We start from the raw sequence: 14,285 nt of genomic DNA, 5'->3' as shown, positions 1-14,285 counted from the left end.
CAGGCTGGACTTGAACCCTCTGAACTTCCTGTGTCAACCTAGGGGTAGCTGGGATTTTATTAAGTGTGTGTCATTGCTCCTCGCTACATATATGACCTCCTTACTTGGGTATCATTGGTTACAAAGGCTTGCTTAGTACCCACTGCTTGAAGAATTTTTTGGGGGAGCTGTTGCTGCCTTCTTGGATCTCCTCACTGTCTTGGGCTCTTAGTGCCCATGAGACTGAGAGCACTAAGTGCTGTGTCAGAGGGAAATGGGTCATGTAGGCTTATGCGGTGCACTTAGGCATCTTTTTTTTCTGTTCCATAGGTCTTTACAAGCTTGGGTTGCAGAATGGGTGAGCTGAGGGTTGAGGAGCAGGGGGAGGAAACTGAGGAGGAAGAGCAGTAGAGGAGGGAAAGAAAAGAAGGAAGGGTGGTTTCTCCATTGGTCATCATGCATAGTGGTTGTGCAGGTCACTGAAGAGCACCAGCTGAAGCCACATCTTTGGGCAGTTTTTTAAACTGTAGGTAATGGCTCATTAGTAGGGCTGGAAATCAACCATGTAGGTAAAAAGATACGGGTAGAGGACTGGAGAGTGTTGGTCTGTGCTGTCTGGTGTTCAGAATTGGGCCACATTGTATGTTTCACATGGGGATTGTGATTTTTTTTTTAATTAAAAACGAACTTTTTCCCATAGAGTTTCTAATAAATTGCTTTTTTTTTTTTCCAAAAGAGATAAAAGAACTTGTGGGCTCTTAATCATGTAGTTTATATAATGGGATCTTCTTTAAGATTTTCTTTTATTGGCATGTTATACAACTGTCATTATCACTGGGATTTCTTTTCTCTGCCTCCTGGGTTGGAATAAGTACCTTTTTTTTGTCTCTTATATCCTTTTTCTTTGGGAATATACCATCTAGTGAATTTTTCTCTCTTCCTTTTTTTTTTTTGTGTGTGTGTTTTTGGTAATGGGGATTGAATTCAGAGGCACTCAACCACTGAGCCACATCCCCAGCCCTATTTTGTATTTTATTTAGAGACAGGGTCTCACTGAGTTGTTAAGTGCCTCGCCATTGCTGAAGGTGGCTTTGAATTTGTGATCCTCCTGTCTAACCTCCCAAGACTGGGATTACAGGTGTGCACCACAGCATCTGGCTTCTAGTGTATTTTTTTTTAATTGTTTAGACATTGATGGACTTTTATTTTAGTCATGTATTTGTATGTGGTGCTGGGAATTGAACCCAGTGCCTCACACATACTAGGCAAGTGCTCTATCACTTAGCCACAACCCCAGCCCATAGTGTATTTTTTTTTTAATTTTAATTTTTATTTATTTATTTATTTTATGTGGTGCTGAGGATTGAACCCAGGGCCTCGCATGTGCTAGGTGAGTGCTTTACCGCTGAGCCACAACCCCAGCTCACCCCCCCCCCCCACCGCCCATAGTGTATTTTTTAAAAAGTTTTTAGGGTGTTAAGATCCCAAAGCACTGCAGGTGGGAAAATAACTATTTTGTATTCAACTTGGATGACACCTTACCTTTACATTAAATTTCTATAGTTAGGGGTGTTGCTCATTATTAAAGACTGCTTTTTATTTTTTAATTTTTTGTAGTTTTTGATAGACCTTTATTTTATTTATTCATACATGGTGCTGAGAATCAAACCCAGTGCCTCACACAGGCCAGGCAAGTGTGCTATCGCTGAGCCCCAGGCCCAGCCCCAAGGGTGCTTTTTTGACATGTGTGAGGCTAGGGGTTCAATGCCCTGTACTGGGGAAAAAAAAAATTCTGAGTTTAAGTCATGCATCACTTAACAATGGGAATTATTCTGAGAAATGTGTTGTGAAGTGATTTTATTGTGTGACCATCATAGAGTGTTGTACTTACACAAACTAAGATGGCTAGATGTCACTAGGTTATATAATCTCCTGGGACCACTTTCCCATATATGGTCTGTCATTGATTGAAATAATTGTATAGTATATAACTGTAATTTCCTCTCAGAATTTTAAGGGAATTACCACATTTCCTTCTACCATGACCCATCTAATGCTGAAGTGTTCTTCCATTATAGGTAATCTTTTCATTTTTCTTACTGGAAACTTTGAGATCTCTTAATTCATTTTTTTTTTTTAAATACCAGGATTGAACCTAGGGCACTTAACCACTGAGCCACATCCCCAGCCCTTTTTTTGTATTTTATTTAGAGACAGGGTCTCACTGAGTTGCTTAAGGGCTCAGCCTCCCAAGCTGCTGGGATTATAGGCAAGCTCCACTGCGACCACCAAGTTCTTTCTCTCTCTCTCTCTCTTTTTTAAAGAGAGAGAGAATTTTTTTAATATTTATTTTTTAGTTTTTGGTGGACACAACATCCTTGTTTGTATGTGGTGCTGAGGATCGAACCCGGCCGCACGCATGCCAGGCGAGCACTACCACTTGAGCCACATCCCCAGCCCAACCACCAAGTTCTCTTAATTCTGTAGGCTTTTTTTCTCCATTGGTGTGCTGGGGATTGAACCTAGGGCTTTGCAGATACCAGCTCTGTCACTGAGCTACATCTGCATCTTGATGTTCTATAATTTTCTGAGAACTAGTCTAAGTATCTAGGATTTGTCTTTTACATTAACCTACCTCTTATTGGGCTTTTTCTGTCCACAGAATGGTGCCTCATTGGTTTCTTCTGACATTTGTATTCTTGTTTTGTCTTTGCTCTTGTTTTCCCCCTGGATGAATGCTAGACTTACTCTTGACTCAACTCTTCTGTGTTCCTTACTTTTTCTCATACTTTCAATTTTTTTAATATTTTTGCTTTATGTTCTAGGATAGGATTGGTAAAACTTGTTTAAAAAGTCAAAGAGAAAATATTTTAGGCTTTTTGGGCCATGAGGCAAAAATCAGTGTCATTAAGTTAGGTACTTAGATTTAAGGCAACAAATTTCCACAATGTTTTTATTGAATTTAGAATATAATAAAATTAAGTATAATTTGTTGTGATAAAGTTATAGTACAGGCCAGGCAAGTGTGCTACCGCTGAGCCCCAGCCCCAGGAATTCTTTTGGGGTCCTAACATTTTGCTTAATTAAGGTTCAAAGTTAGAACTCCTTCTCAAATTCATCACTAATGGGTTAGCCAATTAGTTACACCCATTTTATTATTCTAATTAACTTTTTATTTTGCCATTATATTTGTAATTTCTAAGATAACTTGTTCTTTCTTTTTTTAGCTGGCCTATTCTTGTTTTATGGATGGGGTTTCTTCTCAGATGTCTTTCCCTGCCCTGTCTCTCCCTATTCACTCTTTGGCCTTTCTTTTTTATGATGATCATGGAAATCATTTGTGTCTGTGAAGGATGGATGATGTCTATTAGTGAAGGAATGCTCTCAGCGTGTATTTCCTTTTTAGTTGTATCTGTTTCTCCGGGAGGGGCCCCCTGTAGTAGCCACAGTGGGGTAGGATTACTGGGCCTAGTAGTGTCTGTGTTTCCTTTCTTGCCTGGGTTCAGGTCACCTGGTTCTACTCTGTAGAAGCAGCTTTTAGAAAGGAGGAACCTGATCCTGTGACTCTACTCTGGGTTTTAAAAAGATAAAAGTGATGGGGCTGGGGTTGTGGCTCAGTGGTAGAATGCTTGCCTAGCATGTACAAGGTGCTGGGTTCGATTCTTAGCACCACATAAAAATAAATAAATAAAATAAAGGTATTAAAAAAAAAGGTAAAGTGACAGGGAGTTAATACCATGTATCTATTCTTACAAATCTCACTTTAGGACTATTTTTCCCATTTTACACTGCTTTCTACATTTGTGGCATATGTGATATGTGATAGTAACTGAAGAACAGAATTATTCTGAGGCAACCAGTCTTTTATTTTTTATTGGTTGTTCAAAACATTACAAAGCTCTTGACATATCATATTTCATACATTAGATTCAAGTGGGTTACGAACTCCCATTTTTACCCCAATTACAGATTGCAGAATCACATCGGTTACACATCCACATTTTTACATGATGCCATATTAGTGACTGCTGTATTCTGCTACCTTTCCTATCCTCTATTATCCCCCCTCCCCTCCCCTCCCATCTTCTCTCTCTACCCCATCTACTACAATTCATTTCTCTCCTTGTTTTTTCCCCATTCCCCTCCCAACCACTTATATGTAATTTTGTGTAACAATGAGGGTCTCCTTCCATTTCCATGCAATTTCCCTTTTCTCTCCCTTTCCCTCCCACCTCATGTCTCTGTTTAATGTTAGTCTTTTCCTCCTGCTCTTCCTCCCTGCTCTGTTCTTAGTTGCTCTCTTTATATCAAAGAAGACATTTGGCATTTGTTTTTTAGGGATTGTCTAGCTTCACTTAGCATAATCTGCTCTAATGCCATCCATTTTCCTGCAAATTCCATGATTTTGTCATTTTTTAGTGCTGCATAATACTCCATTGTGTATAAATGCCACATTTTTTTTTATCCATTCATCTATTGAAGGGCATCTGGGTTGGTTCCACAGTCTAGCTATTGTGAATTGTGCTGCTGTGAACATCGATGTGGCAGTATCCCTGTAGTATGCTCTTTTAAGGTCTTCAGGGAATAGTCCGAGAAGGGCAATAGCTGGGTCAAATGGTGGTTCCATTCCCAGCTTTCCCAGGAATCTCCATACAGCTTTCCAAATTGGCCGCACCAATTTGCAGTCCCACCAGCAATGTATAAGAGTACCCTTTTCCCCACATCCTCGCCAGCACTTGTTGTTGTTTGACTTCAAAATGGCTGCCAATCTTACTGGAGTGAGATGGTATCTTAGGGTGGTTTTGATTTGCATTTCTCTGACTGCTAGAGATGGTGAGCATTTTTTCATGTACTTGTTGATTGACTGTATGTCCTCCTCTGAGAAGTGTCTGTTCAGGTCTTTGGCCCATTTGTTGATTGGGTTATTTGTTTTCTTATTGTTTAATTTTTTGAGTTCTTTGTATACTCTGGATATTAGGGCTCTATCTGAAGTGTGAGGAGTAAAAATTTGTTCCCAGGATGTAGGCTCCCTATTTACCTCTCTTATTGTTTCTCTTGCTGAGAAAAAAAAATTTTAGTTTGAGAAAGTCCCATTTGTTGATTCTAGTTATTAACTCTTGTGCTGTGGGTGTCCTATTAAGGAATTTGGAGCCTGACCCAACAATATGTAGATCGGCGCCAACTTTTTCTTCTATCAGACGCAGAGTCTCTGATTTGATATCTAGCTCCTTGATCCACTTTGAGTTAACTTTTGTGCATGGCAAGAGAAAGGGATTCAGTTTTATTTTGTTGCATATGGATTTCCAGTTTTCCCATCACCATTAGCATCTATCCTTTCTCCATTGCATGCTTTTAGCCCCTTTATCAAATATAAGATAGTTGTAATTTTGTGGATTGGTCTCTGTGTCCTCTATTCTGTACCATTGGTCCACCCGCCTGTTTTGGTACCAGTACCATGCTGTTTTTGTTACTATTGCTCTGTAGTATAGTTCGAAATCTGGTATCACTATACCGCCTGACTCTCACTTCCTGCTTAGAATTGCTTTTGCTATTCTGGGTCTTTTGTTTTTCCATATGAATTTCATAATTGCTTTATCTATTTCTACAAGAAATGCCCTTGGGATTTTGATTGGCATTGCATTAAACCTATAGAGAACTTTGGGTAATATTGCCAGGCAACCAGTCTTTTTGGAACCAAGAAATAATAAACTTTATTGTTACATGTTAATAAAGTTGAACCATGTGAACTTGCCATTTTTATAAGTAAAACACTGTTGAAAGCCAGCACTTTGATTTAGTATAATAAAATTGTACTGATGGTCCCTAACTACAGTGGTTTGACTCAGTGAGTTTTTTACTTTATAATGGTGCACAGTTGTACCTGTATAACCATTCTGTTTTTTACTTTCAGTATAGTATTCAATAAATTACGTGAGAGGAAGGAAAGGAAGGGAAAAGGGAAGTGGGAGGGAAGGGAAGGTTGAGCCATTGGGTTGGGGATATAGCTCAGTGGTAGAGTGTTGCCTAGCATGTGCAAAGCCCTAGGTTCAACTCCCAGCAGGGGGAGATTAAAAAAAAAAAAAAGGTGGGGAAGGAAGGAATGGGAAAAAAAAAAGGCATACACGTGATAGCCTCTGAGGGCATGACAACTGGTTTCTTTTCTTTTTTTTTTTTAATATTTTTTAGTTATAGCTGGGCACAATACCTTTATTTTATTTATTTATATGTCGTGCTGAGGATCAAACTCAGGGCCTCGCCTGTGCTAGGCAAGTGCTCTACCGCTGAGCCACAACCCCAGCCCAGACAACTGGTTTCTTAAGGCTTTTGGGTGTAGACTAAATTATACTACCAGCTTTCCTGGATCTCCAACTTGCAAATGGCAGGTGATGGGACTTTTCAACCTCCATAACCATGGAAATTGATTGAATTGTGTATTATGCAGATAGAAAAAGAATGAGGAAAATCTCTGTATGTTGATATGGGTGTTATTATTAGACTATGTTGTGCATAAAAAAGAAAACTTGAATACATATATATGTAATATACATATTTACTTATAGACCCAAAAGGAAATGATGAAAAGATAAATAGATACTAATTAAAATGGTTAATATTGAGAGGGTATAGAAAAGGAATAGGGATGGAAGAGAAACATCTGTGAATGCATATTTTTTTAAAACATTCTTTAAAAAAAAAAACAAAACCTTTATTTTACTTATTTTTATGTGGTGCTGAGGATCGAACCTAGTGCCTCATACATGCTAGGCAAGCGCTTTACCACAGAGCCACAACCCCAGCCCGAGTGCATATTTGTATGTACTTTTACTTTGAAACCTTGTGATGGTTTTATATAATTAGAAATTTAAAATTAAAAAGAAAAGGATAGTTATTAAAAATTAGATGAAGGGAGCTGGAGATGTAGGTCAGTGGTGGGACTATTTGCCTAGGATGAGATGTTCACCACTTTATTATAAAATAGGGTTTTTTTAAAATTCTAATTTGTTATATATGATAGCAGAATGCATTACAATTCATATTACACATATACAGCACAATTTTTCAAATCTTTGGTTGTATATAAAGTGTATTCACACCATTTGTATCCTCATACATGTACTTAGGGTAATAATGTCCATCTCATTCCTCCATCTTTCCTACCCCTGTGCCCTCTCCCTTCTTCTCCCATTCCTTTTCCCTATCTAGAGTTCGTCCAACCCTCCCATGCTCCCCCTCCCAACCCCACTATGAATCAGCCTCCTTATATCAAAGAAAACATTCAGCATTTGGTTTTTTGGGATTGGCTAACTTCACTTAGCATTATATTCTCCAGCTGCATCCATTTACTTGCGAATGCCATGATTTTATTCTCTTTTATTGCTGAGTAATATTCCATTGGGTATATATACCACATTTTCTTTATCCATTCATCTACTGAAGGGTATATAGGTTGGTTCCACAGTTTAGCTGCTGTGAATTGTGCTGCTATAAACATTGATGTGGCTGTGTCCCTGTAGTATATAAAATAGGTTTTGTGTTAGATAATTTTACCTATTCTAGGCTGAGTTAAGTGTTCTGTTTTTTTTTTTAATTTTTTAGTTGATTTATTTATTTATATGCGGTGCTGAGAATTGAACCCAATGCTTCACACATGTGAGGCAAACACTCTACCACTGAGTCACAACCCCAGCCCAAGTGTTCTGTTTTTGATGTGTAAAGACTGAATCCAGGGCCTCACACATGTTAGGCTAATGATTTACTCCTGAGCTACATCCCCAGACTTTTAAAAATTTTATTTTTGAGACAGTGTCTATCTAAGTAGAGGAAATGGAGATCCTCCTGCTTCAGACTCCTGTGTAGTTGGAATTTTAGGTGTGAGCCACTTTGCTTGGCTGATTTTGAATGTTCTAAGCACGTTTAAGGTAGGCTAGGCTAAGCTAGGATGTTTATCAGGATAGGTGTATTAAATGCATTTTCAGCTTATGGTATTTTCAATTTGTGATGTGTTTATTGGAAACTTGTTGGGAGGAGCATCTGTATTTTAATTATTTGGTTTACATGTTGATCTGTGAGTTATCTGTAGTCACTCTAATTAACCAGAAGATTAATTAAGTAGTTTTTCTATTTGCAAGTCATTCTGAAATATTCCATAAGGAACCTCTGCACCAATAAGTCCAACTTCTCCTTTTCTATATTAGGAAATTTAAAGAACTGAAGGCAAAGTTGCTGGTGGACACACACTACTTAGTTTCAAATTGGTGACTCAACTTGCTAATCCTGGAGGCAGGTAGAGGCATTTGCAGGCTGAGTGCCTTCTAGCCACATGTGCCTTGCCCAAGCCCCACTTGGAAATGCACCTTTCCCCAGAAAGGTCTTGCTTGCCTTAGAGCAAGTGGTGAAAAAAAGCATGTCTGAGACAGCCTTGTCCATGTCTCTACCCTTCCATGAGTTTAGGGCCCTGGGTTTTCACCAACAGCATGCAAGCCTAGCAGTGTTTTCTCTCTGATTTTTAACTTTAGCATCAGAACTTCTGAAAGGTCAGACGTCCAAAATAGCATCCCTTAGTTGACTGCATGGGATCCTACAGAAATGCAGGGGGTGCTGCTTGTGGGATTTGCGTGCTGTGAGTAATGGGAAAATATTTATTTGTTCATTTTGTGTCTTTTTGTTCATGCAGCCCTCTTGAATTTTATCAACATTCTGGATGCTGCCCGCTTTTTAAAAACTGTAAACAAGTGCAGTGGGCTTTGCAGAAGGAAGCTGTGGTTTCTGGTCTTCCTGCTTGCTCATGTTTTTTTTCAGAGGGAGGGCTAACATCTGACCATATTTTTCTACAAGTTCAAGAGAGAGTAGAGAATGCACCAGAAGGTGAGGAACCAGAATTCCTCCAAAGAAATTGCTCCTCAAACTGAGTCTCCAACGGGGTATTCCATGGAGAATGAGGTAGGTTCAAATCCAGTGTGGAAGGAGCCGCCTAGAACAATTGTGTGGGGCCCTTGTGGGTGGCATTTATGCCATTTCTCAAGGCTTGTTCAGGATGTCCTGTCCTCTGACCTCTACTCTGGGACATTGGGGTGGAGGGTTCATTTATCAGTTTCTTTGGCTGGAGGGCAGTCAACAGTGTGTGTGCCTGGAAATGAGGAGCCATCCCATCCAACTGGAGAGTAGAGGTTGTTACACTCATTCATTTTTACTTAGGAATGAGGCCATGGTTTTTCTGTCTTTGAGGGAAAAGTAATTTTCCTGTGGATTTGTAGTCAGTTGAGTCCCAAGATCTGAGTTGAACAATGGTAAAGGAAAAAGGTCAAGAAATTGATAGCATCCAAACCTGGAGAGACTCGTGCCTGGAATTTTGTCCATAGGCCCATAGTGGGACCATAGCTGTGTACTAGTGTGGATTTCAGTCCATTGGCTATGGCAGCCTATGGGCATTAAGGTGCGTATGCATTTGCCACCAGAGCAAACTGGCAGCAGTGGGCAGAGATCTGACTCTCTAAACTTGGCCAAGTCCTGAGATGGGGACACATACAGGCAATGTTGTGCTCATTATTAGACATGTGTAGTACCAGGGAAAGGTCCTTTTTCCATCAGGCATCAGACTACTCAATTTTCTTAAAAGAAATTGAACCTATCTAGGGGCACTACAGTGAGTGCTGGGAGTTGTTTCCAGTTTAGATAGGCAGTTTTGCAGGGCAGGATTGGCAGAGGGAGCTCTCTGTTACAGAGTTTGCAAAAGAAAATTTGTCATAGCCTCCAATACACATAGACCTAGGGCAGTGTATGATGTATGAGAAGTGCAAGCTTGGATGTATAGGGACATAGCCTCTCATTGTTCATCTGGACATAATTGTGCTTCTGGTTTCTGTTGAAGCAGGGGTACCCTGAGCAGTTTTCTGACCCTACACACTGAGGTTGGTGCCTCTTCTAGTCACTCTCCCTCATCCTTGCCAGGCCTGGTCATTACTGGGTAGTTGGAGTTTGTCTGCCTCTTAGACTGGGGGCATTCTGGGGAAAGGAATGATGGCTCCTTCACTGTTAATAGCAGTGTCTGGTGTGTGGCAAACCGTCGTGAGACTCTGCTTAAGGTTGGATTCTAGCAGATGCTGGGTCTTTTATTTTAATAATAAGTGTCTTTGTTCAGAGTCAGTCTTGTTTTATTAGCAAGGTAAGACCTACCCTATAGTTTATTGTGAGGATTAAATCAGATACACATGTGAAAATGTATGAGGTACCCCATGCATCTTGGTTTTCTTACTTTCTTCCTTCTTATATTTGTTAGCACTTTTCCCAGAATTATTTGCTGAGCTTACGTTTTGTACTGGGGATGCAAGTAGCATGTATGGCTGTACTGTTTACTTTGTTCCCAGAGCAGAGGCCACTGTCCCATAAATCTAGGTATGCTAATTCTTTCGTTCATTCATTAATTGATCAGTACAGGGGATTGAACCCAGGGGTGCTCTACGACTGAGCCATATCTCCAGCCCCTTTTATTTTTTATTTTGAGTCAGGGTCTTGCTGAGTTGCTTAGTGCCTTGCTAAGTTGCTGAGGCTAGCCCAGAACTTGTAATTTTCTTGCCTCAGCCTGTGGAGTCACTGAGATTACTGATGTGTGACATCACACCTGGCTTTTGCTGGTTCTTTTACAGGATATATTTCTTATTGTAAATGAATAAACAGATGCTCTGATTTAGAAGTTAATATCTGAGAAATTGTGTGGTAACCTCAGTCCTTCAGAATCTGTTCACCCAAGTGGACCATTAGATTGATCTTCCTACTTGATGAAACTCAAGACCCATAGTGGACACAGGCCGGCCTTGCTCAGAATCCAAGCCTGGGCGTCATGAGAGAGCATGTTCATTATGTAATGTTCTATACAGGCCAGAGGGAGTTTTAGTTTTGGTTTTTATTTTTATTTTTATTATTATTTTTTAAAAAATTTACTTATTTATTTTTATGTGGTGCTGAGGATAGAACCCAGGGCCTCGTATGTGCTAGGTGAGCGCTCTAAGGCCGAGCCACAACCCCAGCCCTAGTTTGGAATCTGTAGAACATTTAAACTAAGAAATATACTTTGGGTTTCCAATTTTGTGTGTGTTGCTGGGGATCAAAAACAGGGTCTTGCACTTACCAGGAAAATACTCTACCACTGAGTAGTAGAGTATTCCCCAGCTCCAAGATTTCCAACTTTAAGAGCTGTTTTAAGTTTAACATGGCAAATAGTACAATATTGCAAGGATCTGGGGCCTTTTCAGAGTGAGTCTAGAAAGTTCCACATAGTTATCTGAGGTAGTGTATATTCCACATGGATGTCTATACGATGCTGCACAGAAACTCAGAGCTAGGTTCAGTCCTCCTTGTTCTGTACCTTGGGCTCTGGCGGCCCTTTCAACCCTATAGCCTCCGTTTCTTCAGAAAAGACTTAGGCCAATAGTGTCATCCTGTGTTGGGACTCCACTCATGGAAGAGACACTCACTCAACCCCCTGCTCTTCTGGGGGCCAGTTGGGTCTTTTGATTTCTTGAGGTCAAAGATGATAGATCATTTTGGTGGTCATGAACATGCACACTCAATAAAACACTTGTTGAATGAAGATTGATGGTTGCTAGACTTTTTAAACTTTGGATCTGTAGAACATTTCCGTGAGAAGGTAAATGTAATCCCAGTGACTTTGGAGGCTGAAGAAGGAAGATTGAAAGTTTGAGGCCAGCCTCAGAATTTAGCGAGGCCTTTAGCAACTTAGCAGGGCCCTGTCCCTGTCTCAAAATACAAAATTTAAAAAGGCCTGGGGGATGTGGCTCACTGGTAAAGTGCCCCTGGTTCAATCCCTTGTACCAAAAAAAAAAAAAAAAAAAAAAAAAAAAAAAAAGGTGGGGGAACCCATGATAGGTTATTGGAATCTTGATTCTGTACATCAGAATATTCTAAATTATTTATCAGTTTAATTTTTAACCACAATTTTCATGTTCAAAAGCAGCTTTAGTTAAAAAATCTGAGATGCCGTCTTGTTCTGTTTTGTTGCTGAAATAGCAGAGTACTCCCTTACAGTGCTTCTTGTTCCTCTTGCCGGTTCCCCATGGCTGAGAGAGAACTGGGCCAATGCAAAAGTGCTAGTTCTCTTCCACCAGAGCAGCAGCTACCCTTCATTCTGTGCTAAAGACAGTGAAGTTGTGGCAGATGTGCTTGGTGTGTTTCATTATTAAATAGTTTCAACAGTCCACAATCTAGGAAGACTCATCTATCCAGTAAAACACAAAAACAGGGTGGTTTAGCATTATGGCACATATTTGGGGCCTGCTGTGTGTCTTCAGCATTTACTGGCTATTTTTGTCATGGATTTAAATTCTGTTACTCTGTTTTGGTAATATTTCTCCTGCCTAACTGTGATACCCTTGAGGGTAGGAACTATCCCTCTTCCATCTGTGGTGCCTCCCTGGTTGCTTAGCCTGGTATAAACACTAAATGAAGGGTCACCACCAGCATTTATTGTTCTCCAGTCCTGTGTAGGCTCTGGGGCAGAGATGAAAGTGCCAGGGGCAGTGGTGACAGAGCTGGGCTCAACTAGGGAAGAACAGACCCCTGGGCAGTAAGTCATTCATGGGGGCATCCATAGAGGGTATCTACAGGGGTTGTACATGGTTTTCTTGTCCTGCAGGGGTTCTGAAAGATGCTCCCAATGGTTGTATCACTGCCTAATTGCAGAGGGTCTTTCTTTAGTGTTGGGACTGCAGGACAGGGCCCTGGGGTCCTTCCTAGTGTAGATTAATTCTTTATGTAGATTCTAATTTTATGAACTGTATATTACTTTTATGATAACAGTATAAGTTGCCCGTGGTTTGAGAACCTGTAAGGTGTGGTGAGGGCTTCTTGGTTAGAGGGCAATCTTAGCAAGTCTTGATCTTAGAATGGGTTCCTTTTGTTCCCATGTGTGGATTAGTAGTGAGTTTGATAGCAGGCAGCTTCTGGAGGACAGGCCCACCAAGCTGAACTGCTTGCCTGCTGGAGCCAGTGCTCAGCCATGGTAAGCTACTGAGAGGAGGGAATTCTGTGGGGTCACAGGAGGAAATGTTTTAGCGATACCTATTTTCCACTGGCCAGTGTGAGACCATGAACTCTATAGAGACACAGGTTTATGGGCCACATGCCTTTGTATATCCGTAAACCTCAGGGCTAGGCTATGTACATCATAAGAACTAGAAGGAGAAACTAGTGGTTAAGTGTAACACATGTGAAGAGTAATTCATGTGCCATCTGGTCACCGAGGGTGTCAATAGTGAGGAAATCACAGTTGTTTTTGGTGGGGCTGATGAAACATGATTTTTGCATTGCTAAAATTACATCACCAAATGTGGGGGGTCATATCCAGCTCTAGTTTACCCTCAGTAAAAATCTGATTTGACAAATCACAGGTGACTGTTTCTCACCCTTCTCCCTTGAGAACCCCACATTGAGACTGCCTGGTCCAAATGCCACCTGCTCCCATCCACCACTTATCAAAACTCCTCCTGAGGCTCAAAGTACAAGCTTGTGAAGGGTCTGAAGAGAAAAGCCTGAAAGGTACCCCAGGGGCAGCTATCGTAGAGTGTGAATGTGGCAGCTCAGAACTAGCATCCTGCCAGCTTTTCCAGAACCCTTTTCCATCTGTTCTGTTATTTGTCTTAGAGAGGGTTGTCTTCTAAGGATATTGGTTCTTTTAACTTTATATGCTTTTATATCTTGTTCCAGTTTATGTATAAACAGTGAGAGGCAGCAATCATATTCATCCTTTTCAAATATAAATATTTCAAAGGTGAAAACAGTACAGAGCATAGAAAATGGAGCTCTGTACACACATCATCCAGCCCCAGCTGTTACCTGCTGTGGGGACCTTCTTTCTTTTTCTGGTACTAGGAATTGAATCCGGGGGTGTTTTACCACTGAGCTATATTCTGAACCCTTTTAATTAAAAAAAAAAATAAATAAATTTTGAGACAGGGTCTCACTAAGTTGCTTAGGGCCTCCCTGAGTTGCTAGGGCTGGTTTCAAAGTTACAATCCTCCTGCCTCAGTAAGTCTCTGGGATTACAGGCATGTGCCACTGGTCTCGGCGCTGGGAACCTTCAGTTATCTTACTCTACCTTCTCCCCAGTGCCAGCAAGAAATTTTAAGGGGCTACCTCTGGGGGAGCTACTGGTCAAGAAAGGGTGTCAAGGTCAACAATTGACTATTCCAGGTCAAGGAGGCAGATGCTGAGTGGATCAAAATAGTTGACACGAGAGGAAGTATTTTAGTGGATCAGAGGGCTCTGAACCTGCATCAGAGTCTTGTCCCATG

At 40.7% G+C, this 14,285-nt stretch overlaps 1 protein-coding gene across 7 annotated transcripts in view; it reads left to right on the top strand.

Annotated features, from left to right (window-relative positions):
* CCM2 (CCM2 scaffold protein) overlaps positions 1 to 14,285 on the top strand; it is a 74,114-nt gene that overhangs the window by 22,460 nt on the left and 37,369 nt on the right. For 3 of the 7 annotated variants that reach the window (XM_081283070.1, XM_081283075.1, XM_081283073.1), the window contains one exon: positions 8,654 to 8,919. The exons of the other annotated variants lie outside the window; for them this stretch is intronic. In XM_081283070.1, coding sequence (XP_081139196.1) covers positions 8,833 to 8,919 — 87 coding nt within the window. In that variant the 5' untranslated portion in view covers positions 8,654 to 8,832. Of the gene's footprint in view, positions 1 to 8,653; positions 8,920 to 14,285 lie in introns of those variants that run through there. 7 annotated transcript variants of the gene reach the window in all.

The sequence above is a fragment of the Spermophilus citellus genome (genome assembly GCF_964194105.1).
Source record: "Spermophilus citellus genome assembly, chromosome: 3".
Lineage (NCBI taxonomy): Eukaryota > Metazoa > Chordata > Mammalia > Rodentia > Sciuridae > Spermophilus > Spermophilus citellus.
This window is presented reverse-complemented; position numbering and strand designations above follow the sequence as displayed.